General features: G+C 41.6%; 1 protein-coding gene across 8 annotated transcripts in view; it reads right to left on the bottom strand.

Moving 5' to 3' along the window:
- CDON (cell adhesion associated, oncogene regulated) overlaps window positions 1-22,572 on the bottom strand; it is a 56,648-nt gene that overhangs the window by 6,120 nt on the left and 27,956 nt on the right. For 7 of the 8 annotated variants that reach the window (XR_014574575.1, XM_083808152.1, XM_083808151.1 and 4 more), the window contains exons 9-18: window positions 18,689-18,972; window positions 16,668-16,842; window positions 15,410-15,538; window positions 13,498-13,704; window positions 12,656-12,837; window positions 11,158-11,263; window positions 7,835-7,957; window positions 6,130-6,357; window positions 4,739-5,013; window positions 2,252-2,331 (exon numbers count right to left, since the gene is read on the bottom strand). Coding sequence is in view for 7 of the 8 variants with exons in the window: in XM_083808152.1 (XP_083664278.1) it covers window positions 2,252-2,331; window positions 4,739-5,013; window positions 6,130-6,357; window positions 7,835-7,957; window positions 11,158-11,263; window positions 12,656-12,837; window positions 13,498-13,704; window positions 15,410-15,538; window positions 16,668-16,842; window positions 18,689-18,972 (1,789 nt within the window). In the remaining variant the exon portion in view is untranslated. The remainder of the gene's footprint in view (window positions 1-2,251; window positions 2,332-4,738; window positions 5,014-6,129; window positions 6,358-7,834; window positions 7,958-11,157; window positions 11,264-12,655; window positions 12,838-13,497; window positions 13,705-15,409; window positions 15,539-16,667; window positions 16,843-18,688; window positions 18,973-22,572) is intronic. The other variant, XM_083808157.1, reaches the window with a different exon arrangement.

Raw genomic sequence — 22,572 nt, 5'->3', positions numbered from 1 at the left:
AGAAATCCGCACCAGCCTAATTTAGGTTTAAAGAGCTGGACATTTGGAACATGTATTCTGACTTCTGATCAGGACACAGCAATGTGCCAAAGTGAGCCTGCAAAGAAGAGAGAACTACAAAAATGTAAATTCCTCCGCAACCACAACAATCTAGAAAATTTTAGTGCAAAAGCACCAAAGAACAGAAATCAGTTTTGAATCCTAATGTAATAAGCATAAATCACACTTGTCTTACTGGCTTTGTCCACAACAGCAAAATGGGTATCCACATTTCAGCAGCTTCTACCTCTGGCAAGCCTCCATGAGCGGTAACAAAAGCATAAAGTGCTAATTTAAACAGAAGACCAAGGGATTTCATTACCACAGTGGTAAAACCTGCTTCAAGATGGCTCTTGCTGCAAATAGCCATGGTAGCCAGCTATTAGATACACTAAATCATCAAGATTCATTTGTGCATGTTCACAATTCAAAAAATTGCCAGGTTTTGTCCAAATCAGCAATAACACCAGGTATTAAGTGGAAATAGGCTACTTCTGGAAGTGACAGTGGAGTGTTCTAGCGGCGCACCACTCACCTGGCACGCTCATGTTTTACTGAGATCCTCCTGTTAGAGGTGTCTCCACCTCAGCCAAGGAACTGTCTGCTTTTTGTGCAGTAATTCAAGGACAGGACAAGGCACGGGTCCTCTCTGTGTGTGGAGAACTCGGCGCAAACAGAGGGGACAGCCCTGAGCAGAGATGGGGCATGGGCCCCAAAACCTTGCTGAAACCCACATACTAGGCTGTGCCAACCACCGGGCCTTTCTCCTCCTCCTCACGCAAGCCATAAATGCAGCTCAGAAGCCCCTGGGGTAACACTGAGCCGTGTCCTCAGTCCTCCCCGCTCCCTTCTCCCATGTCCTCCTTCCGTTCCCCGAGCACAAACAAGGGGATGGAGAGGTCCCAGCTCCCAGCGAGCGGCTGCGCAGCTCCCCTGCCAAGCAGCGGTTCAGGCTCCCCTCTGGGGTAGGCAGCTCCAAGGGACAACTTGTTTCCGAATCAAGCAGTCAAATATAGAACAGGGAGGTGAAAATTCAAAGTTCAGCCACTGCTAATGACCCATCTGGGAAGAACATCAGTCGCACAGGATGGAACACATTCTCCCCTTTCTCTTAAGAAAAAAGTGCAATTAAATTAAATATGCTTAAAACTGGAAAACAAGCTATTAATTACAGCATAACACATACAATGTGTTCCAAATTACGGCCAGTTGTACACATCTTGATGACTGCTGTTACACACACTGCCTTGAAAACAGACAATTGGCTCACAATGGAACGGTAGCTCTCTTTTCCCCTGCGACCATCTGCGACATCGGTCCTAACAACACAAGCCCAGCTCCACCTGCAAGTAACACCCCTTGTCCCCTTCGCACTATGGGGATGAAAGATTTTAATCCTATTTTAAGCTAAATATTAAAAACTAAAACCATGAAAATGAATAACTTTTCCGTCTTCTGTAACGGATTAATTCCGACTCAGCTTCTTCAGATGTAAACTGGAGGGCAGCTGCCAATTTTAATAAGAGAAAATTCAAAGTATGATTTAAAAGACCCCAAGTTTACCAGCCAAACTGGTCCAATATGTCTGACTTTCAGCCCTATTTTTAGTCATTACAATAACCAGAGATTTAGTCAGAAGCCTGGAAGGATATTCATTAAAAAACTAATAAAAATCTAGATTCCTTACTACAACACAGAAGACAGATTTTCCCTTATTCTATACAAGAATCTTCTTTCTCGTGCAAAAATATATCCTGCACTAACAAAGGCTGACCAAACTGCTACTGAAGGCCTGAAGAATCTCAAGTACCAGGTTTCACAAAGAATTGTGTTTTGAAAGCAAAGCTGCCATTCTAGTTTGTTGGCATTCTTAAGAGAATGACAGGAAATGCAAAATACAGAAGACCTGATTAAATCCTGTTTGAGAAACTCTCCTTTGTATTATTCTACGTGGAATGGTCCTCTATTGAAGCTGAAGAAAAAAAAAGGTTTAAAAAAAACACAGTGCCCAACCTGCCTCACATTCTAGAGACCATCAAATGAAGAGATCGATCAAGGTGAGTTCTGGAGATTCAATAACTCAATTATTCCACCCCACAGGTTATTGGCACTGCTCTGAGACACTCACTCTCTGCTTTTGTTTGCCCCACACAGCCTATAAAGGAAGGGCTTCTGGCGAAGGCCCTGACCGTAGGTGCAGGTTTTACGTTACCTGTTATTGTTCCGACAGTTTCGGCAGCTGATGCACTCGGAGGGGTCAGCCTGCGGCACTGCCGTGTACATCCCACCGCCCTGAAGCAGGAAGATTCAACAATCAGTGGCTGTGAAAGCATACAAGAGACAGTCACGGAGAAAGGAGAAGGCAGTTCAGTGTCAGCTGGTGCCCCAAGACACTTCATTTCCAAACCCTAATCACCTTATCAATCTTCAGATCCATGTCCCGTAATATGGCATGGCAACACTGAGCTATTATACAAAGTCAAGCGGAGAGCTTTTGCCAGCATGTGTGTCAGAGAAAAGTAAATAACTGTAGCTTAGACAAGTATGCGGTAATTTCCCTGGTCTGTTTTCAGCTTAATATGCTCAGGTTTAATTTAATAAACACACTGTAAATATGTTTATTTTTAACACTGATGACAGACATGAAAGCAAATTGCTTTTCATTAGCAAACTGTGCCCATTTGGGGAGAGAGAGTACTAAATTTGCAGGGCTGATGTCACAACATAAACCCATCCCACTTTCCTGTAATTACTCCGATTAGATCAGTTTACTTCGCTACACTGATTTTTGAAACGTTTAATATTTTTACAGATGGGGTAATTCCTTAGCCAGCAATGACTCTGGGTGAGAGGGATTTTGTGTTGTTAGTTTTGGCTAGAGGGGCCATTACAAGCAAGTAAAATGCCCAGATTAACACATACCTCATTGTTAAAGCCTAGGCGGACACCGATGTGAGAGCCATTTGAAAATGGTGCCGTGGAGCCAGGCTACCACAGCGTATTTTGGGAGGGGAGCAAGTCTGGGAAAGCTCACTTGACTTTGGAGATCTTAAACAGCACGTAAGGGTAAGGGCAGCTTACGCAAAAACAGGGCTAGCCTTAAGTTCTTGAGGCTGCTTGGTCAGATATGGATCACTGAGGAAATGCCTAATTAGTCTTGATTTCCATCCTGGCCAGTTTTTCTCTTCCTCATTCAGCCCAATCAATGAAACAATAAAGAGAGTCCTAATGAGAATGAGAACATCCTGTTCCTCTGCTGTGCCTCATCAGCGTGCCAGTCCGAGCTCTTCTGTGTGGGAATGGATCGCCGTACTCAACTCTGCACAACATGGAGGGGAAAACCAAAAAAACCAACCCAGTCACTGCTCACAAGACGGCATACTGTGACATTTCGTGTTTGTATCTCGTGGCACAGGGTTTGGCAGAGGAGCTCCAAGTTCAGAGCCCTTTGTTACCAAGCGCTCTGCACAAGACCCCTATTTCCGTGCCTCCGAGAAAAAAATTAGGAAGGACAAAGCAGCAATGCAAAGTCCCCAGCGCTGTGTGGCAAGCTTTCTTATGGGCTGGCTTTCAAATGCTACAAAATCTTCCCTTCCTGAGGGCTTGTGCAGTTTGAAACTTTTGAGAGTTCACCCGCTGGGGGGTGGACAGGTCAAAAAAACATGGTCTGGCCTCGGTTGCTCTTTAAAGCAACCAAAAAGCAGTCCTATTTGTTACATGAGCAAACCAAAGACAAAATCAGGTGAAGAACCAACTGGTCTAGCCTCAAAACCAGACTTATCTGAAGTGGCAACTACTGTGCAAGTGCTAAGTTGTTGTTCAATAAAACGAAGTACTTGTGTTCAATTACTAACACAAACAATAGCCTCTTTTTTTTTACTCCAAAACCAGCATGCTGTTTCTCAGACTTTTGAACTTTTTCTTTCAGTTTTCCTGGGCAATGTTCACAGTTTTGAGTAAGTTTAGTAAGTTTGAATGCAAGCCATCTGTTTCCATAGACAATAATGAAATCATTATTCTCTCTTGGAAACAGGACACATTTCAGCAAATGAAGTATTTTTCCACAGCATACAAAGGCTGGATCACAGACTTAAATTAGTTTTTAATTTTATTTTAAGTTTTTATTTTATTATTTTTTTTAAAGGGGGCCTGTCTCAAAAGTCACAAACAAGGGACTTAAAAAAAAAGCAGTCTTATTACATTGCTGCATTTCAAGATGTATGGGACATTTTATTTTATGGAAGCTCCTGCTACATTCGTGCTTTTCCATAATTAATAGCATTGCTTAGAGTTACAGATCTGAAACAGGTGGGGGAAAAACGGGTGATCCATAAAGCTGCAGAATAAGCAGCTATAATTAAATCTATTTAACTTGAAGATTGAGAAATACCATATGTACAAGTAAAGTATCTCAACCCAGTACAAAAGTATTCTCAGAGCTTACATGCTGTTAGGAGGAGGATAGAGGCAGATTTCCCAGAGTAAGAGGAATTCTTGCTTGTCATCTGATATTCTCAAATGAAAACCATGATGTTTGTATCAGAAATATCAGCCCAGTTGCTTCCTTTGGGAAAAGTCATTTAGTGGAACTGGCTGTTATCAATGGATGAGTATTTCCCCACCCAAACTAAGCCTGCTTCTACAAACTGAGTAAATCCCAAGGTCTAGGCTGAGCCTTTCACTCCATGTAAGAGCTTACATTCACAAGGTGGTGGGTGTGTTTGTAGTCCACGCGTGTCCTGGACAGGGAGTTGGTGTGCCCTGGGTAAAGTCCAGCTCCTCCGTTCACAATCCCATTAACTCCGTTAGCAACTTTATGATGGATGTGCGGACATCCATTGCTGAGGCCGCCGTTGCTTATAAAGTTCCCATGGATGCTGCCGTTGACACGACTTGTGCCAGGTAAGGTTGTGTACTCAATCCTTTGCCCGTTGATATCTGCCCCTTGGTACAGATAGCCAGGAGGGTCATATTCTGCAAAAGACCCAGGCATTATTACGGCAGTTCTGCTACAGAGAGCATATTTATTGCCAAATTAAAAGTTTAACAAGCGTCTCTAAGAAACAAAAGAATCTCATTTTCTCTTTCTGCAGCTTTTGTAAATTAACTGCACTATCTAAGTGCTTAGTATACAAATGTAGAAATGGAAAGCAGCCATATCCCGGAGAACAGACCAGGAACATTGGTCTGAAAGGGCTCAGTCAGCCAGTCCCAGCAAAGAACATTCTAAAAACGGACCATCTGTATGATCAATAGATCCTTCTGCTATCTGTTATGAACTACTTCCAGAAAATATTTTTGGGCTGCAATTGAAGACACTATCTTATCTTGCAAGTTTTGTTTAATTTCTCATTGTCAGAGAGTAAGGACATTTAAAAATAAGCACAAGCTATGGAAAGAACAAGGCAGGCTGATTTATGCATTAGGAACAGAAAAGACGATAAAGAACCTCTGTTAGCTCAGAATCGTTTAGTGGTCATAGAGCACCTTGCAAAGGCTGCTTAAGCTCCAGTGCATCTGCCCAAGGCTCCTACTTGCAAACTGGCAGGTTTTCCCTATTAACACCTTTCTGGAAGACCAATACATTGAACCCACTTTTACTGTGAAGGAACTAAGCAGTACACAGGACTTGTCCTTCTAGTGCATTAAGTTCCTTCACTTTCCAGATACACACAGGACAGGGAGATAGCCAGATGTGGCATTTAAGTCTCTTCATTTTAACTACTTAGGACTACATACAAGTTCTGTCACTGCAAACAAACAGAAATCCATGCAGGTTCTTAAGGACAAACAGAAGCTGAAGAACTCTGTGCACTGGCATTTCACACGCCACTCTTTAGATAAAACTGCAGCACAACCTTACAGCAATGCAACAGGACAGTGAGCATCAGTGCAAGGAAACAAAGACATGGCTGCTCTCAAATATTCACTTGAGGCACATCCAGAAAGCACAAGTCCCTAAATAAATGCCAGTTGGCTCTGAACATGAGGATCCCTGTTCATAAAATTGTAATATGAATGCTACTAATTTTACTCTGATAATATTTTTGTCTTGAACACTGAGATGAAAGGAAACCAAACATAACTCACTCTGCATGGTGTTTTGTTGACGGTTTTTCCACAGGCACATGGCAATGAAAACAATCAGAATAAGGACCATCACTCCAAGGACACAGCCCACGATCAAATACAGCATGTCACTGCTCCGAACGGGGCCGTTAGAAGGCCCACCGCTGCTTCCCCCAACCCGGTCAGGGGAATTTGGTGGTGTGCTCAGGTCTTTTATTGGATATTCAGATGCTCCTGGCATGCGTTTCACTAGGTCAAAGAAGAGACAAGCATGGGTACGTTCACTAAACGAGTCTTCTAAATGTATTTTTTCATTATGAAATGAAAATAATTACTGCAGGAATTTGAATGCTAATACCTCAAAGAGAAAGCTTCCAAGTCAATATTAAAAACTATAATGAGAAGGCCAACTACTATTGGGTAATAACCATTTGCCTTGGAAAACGGTTATTATCCAGCCTGCTAACCCTCTCATTGAGGTCACTTGAAACTTTAACGAGCAACTCGACGTATGCAAGGCCAGAACTGCACTAACTCCCAACTTGAAAGAGCGCAAATCTTTCCACTTCTGAGGTCAGGAAAAACCACAACGCGCATTTCTATCGTATAACCACTGCCAGATGACCTACTTTTATCTGATGTGAACCCTGCTAACCCCATTTTCTAAACCATACTATTTAAGATGCTAAGAGCTGAACAGAAATCACAGAAAGCTAGTCTAACACAGAAATTAAGTTTACATTAATTTTCAGCACACCATAGCTCAGATTCACTCCACTTGACACTAAAAAGTAGGCTTAAAGAGGTGCCTGGCTTAAGAGTGAAGCTGGTCAACAGAGAGACACAAGCACCTCCATACAGATGTGTTAGATAAGCAGAATCCCTGTGAGCCTGGAAGAGATGTATTTTAAGGAAGAAGCGCTATGAACAACAGATTACATCTTGCCAATTTTAAAATTAGGGAGGAAGGTTATACTCCTTGCAGGAGGAAAACCAACTGTGCACACAGCCTGAAACCCTGCAGCTCCTAACCTTTCTTTCAAGGGCTTTGCTACTAACTGAACTAAATTTTGATGCTTCCGCTCCTAGAGGGCTTTAAAAAAATTTTTAAAAAAACAACATTTTTTCATAGCTCTGCATTTGAAGTTTACTGTCTGCATTTCCCCTTTACAGCCTTACTTGGTTTTAGAGATTAAAGGAGACAGGAATTCTTCGCAAAATAAATGTGACTGCCATATCTGACACTTCCAGAGAACAGTACAAACTTTGTGCCAGAGGCATGCAGGATTAGTGATGGAGGCAGCCAACATAACCATCAGTTGCTGTGGTCTGCACTTATACAATGTGTCACAGAGCCCTGAAGACATAAAACAGACGTACAAATCAATTCTGTCATCTCCGAGAGCATGGTTGTCTCCTAAGGAGAGAGAGCTATCATCATAGCAAAAAAACAACCCAGAACAACAGTACTATTGCGTTAGCCAGGCAAATCTAGAGTTTTGCTAAGAGCCTTTCTTGGGAGTGCAACATATCAGTTTCCACATGCTCAAAACAGTCCTAGCTATCGAAGACAAAACAATCCCACAAAACATTCCAGAAAATTACAGTCTTCATTACAGCTAACTTTTGTGCTGCAAAAAATTCAACACAACAGATATTTGATGGCACAGAACACCACCTTTCACACGATCTCACAGACAAGCAGACGCACTAGCTACGTGCTCACCTTTAGTTTCACAGATCATCACGTTGCTGTACTCGCTTTCACCACCTTCATTATAGCACTGCATTTTTATGTCATAAGATGTTTCTGGCTGCAGGTGATTTATCAAGTGCCATTGCTTTGTACCTATGAAAAATAATCAACTGCATTTCATTTACTCGTATGAGTCAGAGTTAGGTATGAGTATGTTGCAGTCTCTTTATAAAAAACAGGGTATTGCAGCTTTTGTGGCTGGCACAGAAGTTTTATTAACAATTTATGGACTTTTTTGAAAGCCTAAGCATCTTGTGAAATATATTAAAAAACCTTTTGATGAATGATGTGGTGGAGTTTTTTTTTTTTTTCTTTTTTTTTTTTCCCCCAAGTGTCTTTCTTCACAAAAACTGGAAGTCCCCGAACTCAAAAAGACATCTAAGTTTCCAGCATCATCTTTACATTTGAAATCAGCAGCAGTTCTGGGCATCTTTAATATGGAACTGTGGAACTGCTTCTGTTCTACCCTGAAGTGTCCCACAGCATTTTACAAACAACTCTTTTTTTATAGAATAAGCTTTCCTTCACTACTTATTTGAAGATGGGTTATGCTAGTTATTCACCATATGCCAGGCAAAGAAGAAGGTGAAACTGGCAAGGCAAACAGAAAACCGATTAGCTGCAGACAGGAGAGACTTCACGGCAATAAGACCCTCTCCCAGTTTGCTGTCCTGTGGGATCTCTGGAAATGCACAGTACCAACTGAAGCAGCCTGTTTTCACAGTAAGGATACATCTGGGTTACTCAACTAGCAGAAACCGCAAATAATTGAACATACATTTTATTAAACATACTAGGAAACAAAATTAGACAGTAAGGCTGTCTCTCGCGCTGCCTGCCCCTGCAGAGACAGATTCCAAGCCAAGCAATCTTCTCTAATAGGACGGTTTTGTCATCTCTGGCTCCCGGCCAGCATTTCATTTAGACACCCTCCTGAAGTACTGAGCACTTCAATATAAATCACTCTCAGTTTTTACTTTCACGGGCTTGTGACAAATTTTAATAAACAGGGATCCTTTTTTTTAGTGAGTTTAATTAACTGTTTGAGCACTCCTAATCCCTCTTGGAAAATACCACCTTGAACTGTTTCCACTGTTTCTAAGAAACTGTCATACCACCTACTGATTTAAGCATTAATAAAAAATAAAGCCTGTTTGGCTGGCAGGGGCTGTCACCGCGACTCCACTCGAACTCTCCCAGACCCACGCCGGGGCACAGGTACCCGTGCCCAGCCGCAAAAGCCCCCCTGGAAAGGGCAGCAGGCAGCATTGCAGGGCTCGGGAGCTTCGGGAAGGGATGCGCCACGCGCTCCAGGCTCTGCCTTGTGCACTGCGGGCATCCCGAGCGACCACGCGAGTCCTGGCTGAGGCTGGAACCGGCCTGTTCCCTAAGGCGCACGTTTTCCCAAGATCCACAGTTCTTCCCACCCGCCCCCCTCCCCAAGCATTCCTTTCCGTAATTACTACACCAGGTTTTAGGTTTCCGCTTCAAACCATTAGTGGAACTGGAATCAGTACAGGCACTTTAACTGTCCTCTTCGTGCACCATTAGCAAGGAAAAACATTTAAACAACTGAGATCAGACTGCATTTACATTTTAAATTCAATCTCCAGGACCCTCGAGAAACAGAGAAACACAGAATGTAGATGCAGGATAGGGTAGATTTTTCTTTGCTTTTGCTTAAAACTGCTGAAAGATAGCAAGGAGCCATCTGAGTTGAGATTTTTTTTTTTTTTTTTTTTTTAAGTAAAATCTGATTTGGCCTGTAGCAGCATTCATTAGAAGAAAGTTTTCTGCAGCATTTTGAATGTCTCGAAAGACAAGACTTAACAGGAAACGGTAAGGAAAGCCTACGGCAAGTACTTAGCTAACACAGGCATCACAACACTTTTTCCACTACACACGCAGTCATTTCAAGATAAAATTCCCTGTCAAAAACAGACAGATGAATTCAAAGGAAACAGAGGGAAAAAAAATTAAGAACAAGTGATCTACACAAAAACGTCTTAAGTCACGTTTCTATACATATTTCACTTCAAGTGCTTCCAATCACACTTTAATTGAAAATAGCTCTTTTTTCTTCCCCCTGAAAAGCTAATTTAGGGGAGCACAGTAAAGAAAAGTTCTTGTTTAAATATTTCCACCAAATGAGTTTTTGTTCCAGGGTTTGGCAGAGCAGAGCAGCTGCTAATGGTTTCAGACTGCCACAAAGAGTTCAATACACACACACACACTCGGGGAGAAAAAATCAGAAACAAGCTAATTTCACAGCACAGTGGAGCCCACTTAAACAACTAACTGCTTAGTGTATAAGATTTATAAACACACAAGTTCTGTCTAGCGAAGGCTAAAATACATTTGCAGATGAAGCTGCAGTCTGCATAAGCTTCTTTAAAGCAAACCTCTGAGCAGAAACTCTGGATCTTTAACAGCTTTAGAGAGTGCAAAAGCTTATGTCACGCATCAAAGTACTATGCAGAGTATTGTCTAGCTGGGAAAAACGTTCAAAATAAAGGCCCATTCCCCTTGTAACGGAAATAAATGAGGGGAAAAAATAATTAACGTCATCAGGACAGAATGAGATCACTGCGTTTACTCAGCCCAAGTAATAAGGACATTAAGTAAAATATTTTTAAAAGGCTTTTCCACTTCTGGACTAATATAGACATTATCTAATAACTTCTTCCAGGAAAATGATCTAATATGCACAGAGAAAAAAAACTGATTAACAGGCAAAATGAAGCACGAACATACCTGCATTTGCAGCACACTACTACACCTGAGGCTAAAAGCAGCTTCCTTATAGCAGGAGAAGCAACTAAGCAAGGTAAAAGGAGAGAAGGGAAATCACACACGAAGTACTGCCTAGTTTAGAAAACCCATGCTGATGTAAATCATCTTAAAATCCATCTAGTTATAATACAGTCTGTAACAGATACACTTAATTCTGGGTTAAATCTCATCTGTGATGGTTTCCCTTTACTAAATTACTTTAAACTAAACCAGTTTAAATAGAGCTACATCAAGGATTTGCAGCAGTCTAACAAGACAAACTTAAAAACATATTTAAGTCTCAAGTTTCAATGTAGATGAGGCTTCAGAAGGAAAAAAACAAGTTCATGTGTGGGCAGAGCTTGATGTTATGTAGTTGAGATAGCTACTTCTGTGAAATATATTATAAAGACTCAGTTTGGGAAAAGCAGTTTAGATTTCATATAAACACAGCCAACATGGCTACATGATGTTCTTCCCCATCAAGTAGTGTTACGAAGCAAGCAAACAGTGCACTGTACCTTCTACAATATCCCTCTTGTAGTCACTATCATTGTCACTGTCCGTAGGCCGATAATAGATATAAAATCCTTGGATGGGTGTGTTGTTGTTGCTTGATGTAATATACTAAAAGAGAATTCCAGAAGACAGCATTAGGGAAGAAAAAATTTAATTCAGTCCTACTGAATTGTCATCACTGAGTCTCTTATCACCTTGAAATATCTATTTTTTCTTTTAATAAGGCTGTGCAAACAAGGTATAGAAGAAGGTTTGCATGGAAACCACAACACAAAAAAGGGCTATCAATTGCTGCGGATGTGCAGACATCGGTATGACTGACACAATGCTGAAGAGGATGAAAGTTTCCTGCAGAGCTGCAGGAAGAAGAGTTCTCTGCCTCTCAACTCCTCAGACCAGCCAAAAGAGGAAGGGTAGTACTGGGACAGAGCTTGAGCTGGGGATGACACCTTCCTCCCACATCACGTTACAGACATTCAAGTAGGGGGTCTGACCATCAACAACCTGAAAATTCGAGTGATTAATGGAATGGAGAAGTTAAGACCATTTTTAGTACAGCAAGAATTAAAGTCACTCTAAAATTCAGTTCAGAATATTTTACTATAACTTTAAATTATGTAGCCTCCTGAGGAACTAGAGGTTATTTCAAGTTTATTATCCTTAACATCTCTTAAGACTAAGCTAGTAGAGCGAACTAACATTGCAAACTCCACACATTAAATCCTCCAAAGTATACTAGGGGGTTAGATTTCAAAACAAGAGCAAAGAATTTCTATGGCTTTCAATAAGGACTTTAAAGTACTTGTTTACAAAAGACAAGGTACCGGGGAAAGGAAAGTGTTTCTCTAACATGAAACCTCTATTAGATGCAAGGGAAGACATCAGGTTTCTAAATGCAGCACCAGTTTGAGCCATCTCTGCCTGGACTGACACAAGCGGCAGGAATTGCAGCAAATGAAGCCAATTGCTCACAACTGACGGCATTAGCAGTGGTTTGGACAGAGTGGTTGGTGCCTTCTGGTATGTCAGTGCAAAACCCTGGTGGACTAAGGCGGCTGCAGCCTTTCACTGAAGCTGCCACTTGGTGTATCTGTCATAACCCAAGGAGCACTCAGACGAGCCCATCACCTCAAAGGCCATGTGTGGCATCCCCAGGGAGTGGGGAGAGGAGAGTGGTGTGGAGGGAGGCTGGGAGACACCGCAAAAGGGAGCAAACAACTGACAGGGCTGCCTCCACAGAGGAAAAAGGGCTTGGAAATGGGGAGCAAAGGGTGCAAGAGGCACACGGCCTGGTAAGTTATCCTATTCTACCATACAAGAATGAAGTACATTTGCCCTCTTCTAGAAACAAGATCACCTCTGACTATCAGGGGAAAAAGAAAGCATCACTCACTATTCCACAATCAGCTCTTAATCCTTGACTTTTAAGAGCTTCTAATTAGCCAAAGCAGTAAAAACTGGCCCACAACTGTGAGAAGACCAGGAGCCGATGATACTCACTGTCCATTTTAACATGATCTGAGTGTCACTGATGGCTTCCGTATAAGCTATGTGAGGTCCCGTGATGGGGCGGTTGGAAAACCGGTTGGTGAAACCAGCTACTTGGTAAGGGCGAGATGCTGCACTTCGTGGGCTCTCCCCATAGTTGTTCACAGCAATCACACGGAACTTATACATTTCTCCTTTTAAGGGAAAAAAGTGAAAGAGTTATAGCAAAACAAGTACTAGAAACAGGATTCAAGGAGAGACTAAACAGATTAGGAAGTAGTTTTTGCACAACATCCAATTAGAAAAAAAAGTGTAGGACTCATTGCCACAGACTAATGTGGCCATCAGAAATATAAACAGCTTATAAAAGTGATTAGGGAAATTCACTCAAGAAAAATCCAAAGACACAGAGGCAGCCATAAGCTCAGGAAGCCCCTAACTGCTGGACACTGAGAAGATGCTTCAAAGGATACCTATCATCATCCATTCCCCCTACTCATACTCCTAAAACATTAGGAAAGGACTGGACAATGGGAGAAACCAAAAACTAGTACAGACGACTTTCCCTTAATGCATTTTTTCTCTTTTTACTTTCTGAGTGCTTTCTATGACAATTAAGTTAAAAATAGCAATAATACACAAACCTCCCCTCCACTTGGAAAAGTATTAACTTATGGTGTGGATTTTTTTTCCACTGGGAAAGCCAGAAATCAACTTGAATTCATATGATGAACTCTTATCCCACAGAAGTTAAAACGAAGAGACAAAGAGTTCAAGTCTTCTTTCAGCAGGAGTACTCATCTGAGCAAACACAGCAGCATTAACTGCTTAAGAGGAAAAAACGTTTTTAATACCTGGCTCCAAGTTACGAACTTCCACAGACAGCTTGGAAGGAGAAATGTTATCAGCTGCAATTAGCCAGTCACTGTTTCGTCCCAAGCGTTTATACTCTACTTTAAAGGCAGTAATGGGGGAGCCACCGTTTGCTCGCGGTATCCATGTGACATAGACAGATGACTCTGATGCTGTGGAGATTGTGGGTCGATCAGGAGCTTCTGGAACTGAAATAAGAAATTCAGTTAAAAGAGCATTAGAGGCAGCTGAAACTTCATTTTCTACAACAACTGATTAGACTAATTTATGATTAAATTAGACTTTGTGTATTAACACAGAGAATCTTAAATCCTCCTATAATAACTATCCCCCTTACTCTTCTGGAAAATATGCTTGAAGAGCAAGAGTTGAGAAAATGGAGGAATTAACTACTTTACAATGTAATAATCAAACAGGTATGGTGTTACGCTACCCCAACCCATCTCTACATGGAAATGAAAACACACACTAAGTGAATGCAGAAAAAAATGGTTATCATTTTTAAAACCCTGAAATTGCCCCAGACCCAGATGAGACTTCAACCCATCTGCACTAATGAGCACTACATTGCCAAAACCATAATTTGGAAGAAATAAGAACAAAGAGCAAACAAAGCATGCAACAAATAATATACTTACTGAACTCACTTGAAGTTACAGACAGCAGTGGAACAGAGAGAACGGAAAGAGGGGGTGTTAGTAGATCTGGTTTTAACCATTCTGAGAGCTGTAAGACTTCACTGAACTATCTTACATTCATTAACATGGAGCCTGCCACTGATGAGAGGAGGAACCAAACAAGGAACAGAAAGCTGACAGCTTTGGGGGCATTAAACAGGCTGAGCATTTGCAGCTGGACACACGTAAATCGTCTCTTTGTCTGGCCCCTCTGATACTTAGCAATGTCATGAGTATGCAGTGCTCAGCTCCCCTCACCTGCATTATTAACAAACCTCTCTACTCAACTTTGGTTCTACACAAACTTTAGACATCATATCACCTTTGAGGTCTCAGCCCAAATAAATTTACCAAATCAGGTCAATGAGTTCAAAGGCTGGGGTGATAATAAAAAAAAAAGGACTATAACCATTGTTTTCATGGGAAACCAAGCTTTAAAACAACAACAAAAAAATCACACCTAACTGGAAGTGGTTTTTATTTTCTTGCAATAAGAAATGAGCGTAGCCTTGAGAAGCCACAGGAAAACATTCAGGACAGAGATAATCCACTCAGAGAACTTAAAACTTTGACATGAACATCTCCCATTTCCTCTCTCCCTCTGCATCTTTTACAGTGGAAGAGAAAAGCAGAGTATTTAACAAAAAGCAACTGCAGGTTTAAAAATTAGCAGCAAGAACGATACACATGAAAGACTACTTTTATCTAATTTTTTGAGAACCAAACATGCAGGTGATTCCTGCACGATATCCTTTCAAATCCTACATTCACTAGATTAGGACATGCATTTGCTAAATTCATAGCTTCAAATACCTCCCCACGGAAGCTGCAGTCTGTAAGAAGTGCGCTACTACTTGGTGACTTAAAGTAGCTGTGGAAACATGAGGTATCAAGGCAGCTACATAAAATGCTAGCTCATAAACTGGAATAAGCTAACCTTTCAGTTAATCCCAAAAGCATGAACTACCATCTCTTCCTCTGGAAATGCAATAAACAGAAAATCTGACAGCTTGAAGTTGCTGCTATCTGATCTCACTCACTGAAGTCCCACAAGAGAAAAAAATAACTCTCTCAAAGAGGCTTAAGGAATAAATAGGAAATAAAGAAGGTAATAGAAGCATCCAGAACAGTAATAAACACTTCACAAGTTAACTTAGATGCATCTCAGTTCACACTAACTTCTAGCACGTGGATTACAAGCAACCCATATACCTACCTCCGCTATGTCGAGACAGATCTGGAAGGACGACACCAAAATTATTTGTCCCTTCATGAATGACGGGATGTTTAGGAATGCCTACTGGTGGAGATGGAGCCTGAGTGTTTTTCGAGGATGATGTTCTTTCTAAGAAACGTTTGACATACAGTCAATCAACTCAGGGATTGGATGAGAAAGTGCTGTTCATTGCTTCTTGCAACACGCTCGCTCTGCAAAATCACGTGCTACAGTGCAGAGGACTAAAGCCCTGGCTCCAAATCACAATGTACACAGTCAAGACAGCAATTAGGGAGTTTCTTCAGGGGAGCAAGAGAGGAAACCTCTTCCATCCACAGTGCAAGAGTCCCTGGGCTGATATGTGACTGTGCTAACGTCTTCAGTACTGCACTTTGCTTCGTGGTGGTGCTTGCTGACTGCTGCCTGGGTTTTGAAGCTCTCTCATCACAAAATCACAACAGGCAGAAAAAAGAGTACACTAAAATTCACGTCTAGAGAAAGAAGTTCAATAAAAATACTATGGAAACTGTGTTTGGTTACAGCTGGACACGGGATACTGGCTTGGAGGGACTTTTGGTCTGTGTCAATACAGCCATAAGTACGTAAGTACTTATCATGACTTCACAGATTTCACAATACTACATTTTTAACAAAATTTTGAACTATCCTGTTCTTGTACAGAAGTATGAAAAATATCTTTTTTTTTGTATGTTTAAGAGTACAGCCAGCAGCTTCCAAGCTTGAAAGAAAAAAAATACTTCGACTGAAAACACTTTTGCTTGTTGTCTGCACGCAACAATCAAAACAGCTGGCTCCTCAAAACCTCTGAGATATTTTTACTGAAGCTTCTGCAAATCAAACCAGAAGCAGTACTGTTTTTAAGATATGAAAACTTAAAGATGGCTGTGCAATTCAAACAGTTTCTGTTGATACTCTGTGGAGAAACCTGAACCAAAGACAGGCTGATTCCTGACCACAATTAAGCTCCTTTAAGCAACAGAAAAATTTCAGTATAAAAATCTCCACAATCACATCAAAAATAATACTATCATACATTTAATGGCCTTTACTTACCAACAGACCTAGTAACGCTCAGGAAAGTTTGCCCTACAGCTATTTTAGCTATTAGAGGCTGTTCTTCAGCAACTGTATTGCAGAGCATTTCATATACGGCTCAGCAGACAACATACAGCTGACGTAATTTAAATAAATGTCCTCTTAAAAGCCTAGGACACAGGGAGCATTGTGCTGCACCTACCTTTGCTGGTGCGAAATGTCAGCATAGCAGGCTGGCCTTCGCCAGCAGCGCTCCTTGCCACCATTAAAACTTCATACAGGCTTGAAGGCTCCAGCTCGGTGAGCCGGAGCTCGTTCTCGCTGCCAGGGACACGCACCGTGTGCCAGCTCCCCGCTGCACTGACGCTGTCGTCCAGCTGCACGGGACAGCAACACAACATCAGCAGTGAATTACATCAAACTCAATGTAGTGCTCAAATCCCTAATTACTTTAGCACACAAATATCCAGAGGACCTCTGCAACTTGCCAGATTTCCTCATGTTTTCCTAGATCTAACTATGGTACATTTGTTGGGTGGTGCCATCTGCAAGTACTTCGGCCACAAATCAGCATTTCTGCAACTGTCTTCACAGTGCTCCTTCCATAGGCTGCTCTTGCGTTCCCTCTCCACACACACATGCTTGTTTTTGGAAAAATGGATCATTTTTATCTTTCATCTAAAACTAGCGAGAGTCCAAGTTATTTTAAATACTTCAATCAGCCTTTAGCTTGGGGATGTTGGGGTGTGCGTGTGTGTCATTAAAGGCTGGACCTAACGCCCTAATGAGAAAGATATGTTTCCCTGAACTATCCCAGCTTTTCCTGCACTTAAGCATTTCAAATTATTTACTGGCTAAAATGGGCAACAAAAGTATGTCTTAGTTACTTCTAGAGGCTGGAAAAGAAAAGTCATCAGAGAGACCAAAGATTTGGTTTTTACTAATGCATTTTTCCAAAAAACAACGCTTTTAATTTAACAGTGAAATCACCATTTAAGAAAGAAAAGAGACTGAGGGTAGTGTCTTAATGCTTGACCTTTGCAGCAAAACATTACCCCCAAATCCCAAAGAAAAAGACAAAGATTCTAGCAAAAATAAACTACTAAACAATGTAAGATTTTAATATAACATGGAAGGCAGATCTAAATGCCACGGATTATCAAAGGTTATGCCAGCGGTCTTTGTTCAAGTATTCCCCTCTGTAGAGATCCCTCTTTCAAAGTTTTAATTCCCCCTAGGTTTTGTTTTTTTTTTTCCTTCAAAAGAGAGAAATTAATAAAATAATTTATGACATTTATGACAAAGAAAACACTGCCATAAAAAACATGGTAAGCTCCCTACTGAGAAATGCATGAGTGAGCACATTTAATGTGGAAAGGATTGTTATGAGTGAAGGGTAAGCATCAGAAAGGTCAAATAAGTATTCAAAGCTTTCAGTGCTTACGTGAACCAGCTACCTTTGGATAAGAAATTGTATTAACAGACTTCGGCATTAGGTTTTCAGGAACTAACAGGTCAAAAATCTAAGCATTCCCTCCAGGCTAAGACAAGATCAGGATGTAGAGGATTAAAAAGCTTATGAAAAATAAAACAAATAGCTTTGCCATACAGAAAACTTCACTTGGAAGAACGGGCATAGGCATTGCTTAGTTCTGATTTTTGTCAGAACAGCTCACTGCTGACACACCATTTTTAAGGACATGACAGGTATCTGCTTAAGGAATATTAGTTCCCTTTCATATTTGGTAATTTCAGTTTAAAATAGTCTCTTTGGGATGCAACGTAGCAAATTCTTTGACAGATTAGTCTAATACTCATCTTCCCTTCTGATCTCAAGTGTACCCACAGCAAACCAGATTCAGGCTTGCTCACGTGAATGCATTTTTAACATCACTGAAGTTGTGTATAACACGCCCTGGAGCCCAATTCCCCATAGACCATAATGATACCGTAAAGGAAATAAAAGCTTGGGCTCCGCCAAATAAATCTCATTTAAATCTTGATAGAACAGCATACTTGTGACCAACTTCAGTCATCCCTAAAATAAGCTGCCTGTGTGGCCACAATAAAGCTGTGGTTCAACTACGTTCTATATTCTCTCTGGCCTGACACCACATTCTTGTTAACACCAGCAATGCAACAATTATTGGTTCCTTGAGAAACCTAAAACAATGAAATCCATCTGCTGTGGTGCACTGCTTCAGCGCTGCGATGAAATATTACCTTGCGGTATTTAACAAAATAGGCATTGATGGGCAAGCCGCCATCCCGTCCCGAACGCCACACCAGGGTGTATGTGTCCGGCTTGAGCGTCTGCGGGGGACTGAGGATGATGGGGGCTTCTGGGGCGGAGATGCTATTCAAGGGCTTTTCTGTCGCAACTGCCTCGAAATGCAGCTTTGTTGGAGGCAGGCTTGAAAACGCTGTTTCCACACCAAAGTCACCATCGCTTTTGACAGTCTCCACAGGAGCCGTTTCTTCTGCTTTCGTGCCAGTTTCTAAGGGAACTGTAAAGGAGGAGTCTGGTTACATCTTTGAGATGACGTATACTCGCCCCACACGGAGGGGACACTAAATCATTTAAGAACGTCATTTCCAAACAAACCCTGCTGCAAAGCCAGCTCAAGGGATCCCCACGCAGGCCTGACCGCAGTGCCCAGCTGAACCTTTGCATGCCGGCTTTCTGCTCTTTTTTTTTTTTTGGGTGGCATTTCACAGTAGCAAAGAGAAAACCTGAAACGCAATGTCCATGGGCACGGTTTGGTTACCATCTCCAAGAAATTAAGTAGCAGCAATGTATGTTAGAAGTAAAAACACAGAGCTACACTTGTGACACAAACGGAGTAATTTTAAATTAATTGCAGTTGTACAAGGAACTTTTCATGCCCTGAATTGGCGTGCACACAAGAGGACATTCTCCTACCTCAGTTTCTGAGGTTTTAGCTGTAATTTCGATCAGCTTTGAAAGCCGCACGACCCGACTATTTCATTTGAAAATTTATGCCGAGAACAAACTCAGTTTACAGGCAGATCTAACATGCAATTTAATACCAACGCATTTCTAGAAATCCTGCTCCAGCCTCCTCCAGCCTATTTACTTTGCCCGGTTTGAAATAAAAAAAATAGTATCAGTAGTACGAAAGAGACCATGAGACAGAAAAATACTGTTCGACTGATGCAGGGCTTGTCAGCATTCCATCCGGGAAAGGGGTGGCAGGTTGGACTTCTGAGATTATCCAGGACAAGAAAACGTCAGTGCTTCAGATGAGAGCGTTTGGGAACCAGCGCAGCCCTTAAAGGTTGCATGCTGCTATGTCAGGACTGCCAGATGTTCTTAGCCCTGTCCTTTCTTTCAGATTTGTGTAGGTTTATGTTACGTGCAGGGGTCTGGAAGGGGAAGGGAATGAAGGGAACTTGGTTTACAAAACAAACAAATTCCTTGGTAATGTAAAGCCTCGGCAGTGTTAGCCTGGCTGACTCAGATTCCTCCAAACCTCCATTAAAATACCAGCAGCAAGTGTGGCTGCTATTTTTGGCCACTTTTTAAAAAGCTGGGAAGGGAAGGAAAGTTCTCTTTTCAAATTGAAGACACTCTGCAAGCATGTGTTGTTTGTTTCTTCCTATTTGTTTAGGGATGCTACAAAATTCAGAGGCAGGAGAAGGGAACAACACAAGGAGAAGCTCCCAAAGCCAGACGTAGTTTGCTTAAAATGTCAGAAACCCTAGGACGACCTCAAAGTGAAAGGATATCTACTACTGTCAGTAAGCAGTGGGAAAGTGATGCACTGCCGCACATTAATATTGGAAACAAATGCTGTACTCGCTCGAGGAGCCAGAAGGCCCAGTGCATTGTGACGGACTCAGAGGATTTGTGGGTGGGCACAACATGGTTCGATGCCTGCTGGCATGGGGAAATGGACTGTTGTGCATGGAGAATTAGTTGTGGTTTAGGCTGGTGACAGGAGACCCGCAGTTGTTGCTGTGTTTATTGCTCCGAGAGGGGAGTCGTCAACAACTGGCAAATAATTTGTATTTTGCTTTTGGAAAAACAACCCTGGGTAACAATTTCCATTAAGCAATTCGGAGCCGAGCTCTTTTTACTGGGTTTCTGGTATGATTGCTACCCATACAAACCAGTACTTCAGACTTCCGTTGGCTGCTGTGTCATCATGTAACTCTCTCCAGCTGCTGCAAGAGCATCACCCCTTCCCCCTTCACTTCTTCACGCTTTCTCCTCTTCCTCATCTGCCTAGCCCCACCTCAGAACAGAAGCGGGACTCAGCTGGGTCAGACCAAAGGACGAAGTGCCCCAAGATCCCGTCTCCAACAGTGACCAGAAGTAGAATTTAGGGAAGGTTTTAAGCCCGTTTGTCTCCAGCCTTTTGTAATGCTTCAGTAACAATATTTCTAGTTCAACAGGGTGCTGTGAAAAAATACTCCCTTGCAAACGGGGAAGCACTGAGCATCCCAAGCTGGAGCATCAGGAGAATGTATTCACAGCTTTTACTTGTATGCTCTGTAATACCCCATGTTTTATAGCTCACTATCACGTTTCCCCTTTGGGTGCCTCACTTTGAAGACAGAGCCCTCATCGTTTCACTCTCTCCTCCTGCAGAAACTGTTCCATACCCCTATGAATCCCCCTGCCAGGTTTTACAGCATCTTTTCTACTTATTCTACACCCTTCTTTAAACAGGGCTGCAGATGTACAAGCAGTTTTCAACCTGTTGGCATTCCTTTTATTTGTATGGCAGCAGAGCAACCTTTGTATTTTGTCATCAGTGCTGTCTGCTGTGCAAACAGATCACATTCCCAGGCATTTCTTCCCCGCTTCTTAAACAACCAAAGGATCCCCCCTTCTATGAGCTTGCTAAGTACCTTAGCAAAGGCTGGGAAAGTGCTCTGAAAATCTGAACATAGCACATCAGTGAAGTCACCCCAGCCTGGCAAGCCTTTCAAATTACCCTAAAACTTCTCAGACATGTCTGGCCTCTATAAAAGACAGCTTGAGCCTGCTTTCCAATATAACATCAACCTAACTCTAGCAAACGCTACTCTTTCTTGGGTTTTATACTAACCTGCCTGCCTGCTTGGATTTCCTGGAGTGTATTTTTCTCCTTAATTTCCATTAGACAAAAGTTATTTTGAAGAATTAACAGTGTAATTAGTAGCTAAGGAAAGATACTGCCATGCATGCAAACGCCACAACTGTCTAAAAAAGATTTAAAATAAATGTTATGCCTATAGGATGCTAAGGCTATCGTTTTACATTTTGGTGGTTTCTCACTATGATGGCGGCTTAAGTTGCCCTGCCTGCTTTTAAGACCATGCAATGGATCAGGTCATGGAACAGATCCAGCAGAAAAAAAAATACATTTTTCAGCCAAATAATCTCTTACTCTGTGCTTGAGCAAGGCAAATTACAGAGACAAGCTGCTGAGGCAGAGAGCTTCCTAGGTTGATCCTACCACCAATGAAATGCACCGGAATCACAGCTTAAGCCTTTCTGAAGCACCTGAACGACTGACTACCTGGCACAAATTCTTCATTAGAACTTCTAAATGTTTGAGCATGTCTCCTGGCATGGATGGGAACTGTTTAAAAACCCTAACAGCTCCCAGAAACTACTTAAGTTTTATATCAAAACCAAATGCCTTAACCACCCTCTACATCATAATCAGCAGCATATTAGAAACCGATAAAAGTTAATAAACAAAACATTAAACTTGAACTTACTGCCATAAAATTCTGAGGCAAAGCAGTGGGATTTTTCTGTTTGATACAGATTGAATTCTGGGACGATATTTAGCTTTGTTTCCACTTAGCAAGGTCCAGCAATAACTTATAAATAAAACTATATGATGGGATCATTTTCGTTATTTTTTTTTTTCCACTTCCTCTAAGAGAACCTTTCAGCATCTTTTCAAATCATATAAATGAGTTTAATTGGTGATAACAAAGAACTTTAAGTATGGGACCACATATACAGAGAATCTTAAAACGCACTGACATTCAGCCAAACGTCCAGAGACAAGATGCTGTAGGAACTGAAAAACTAAGTCACTTCATGTAATTAAAACTTGTACCTTAGTTCTTGTGGATGGAAT

Source organism: Anser anser (assembly GCF_964211835.1).
Source record: "Anser anser genome assembly, chromosome: 22".
NCBI classification, from domain to species: domain Eukaryota; kingdom Metazoa; phylum Chordata; class Aves; order Anseriformes; family Anatidae; genus Anser; species Anser anser.
The sequence above is the reverse complement of the archived record's forward strand: the minus strand, read 5'-3'. Positions and strand labels throughout refer to the sequence as shown.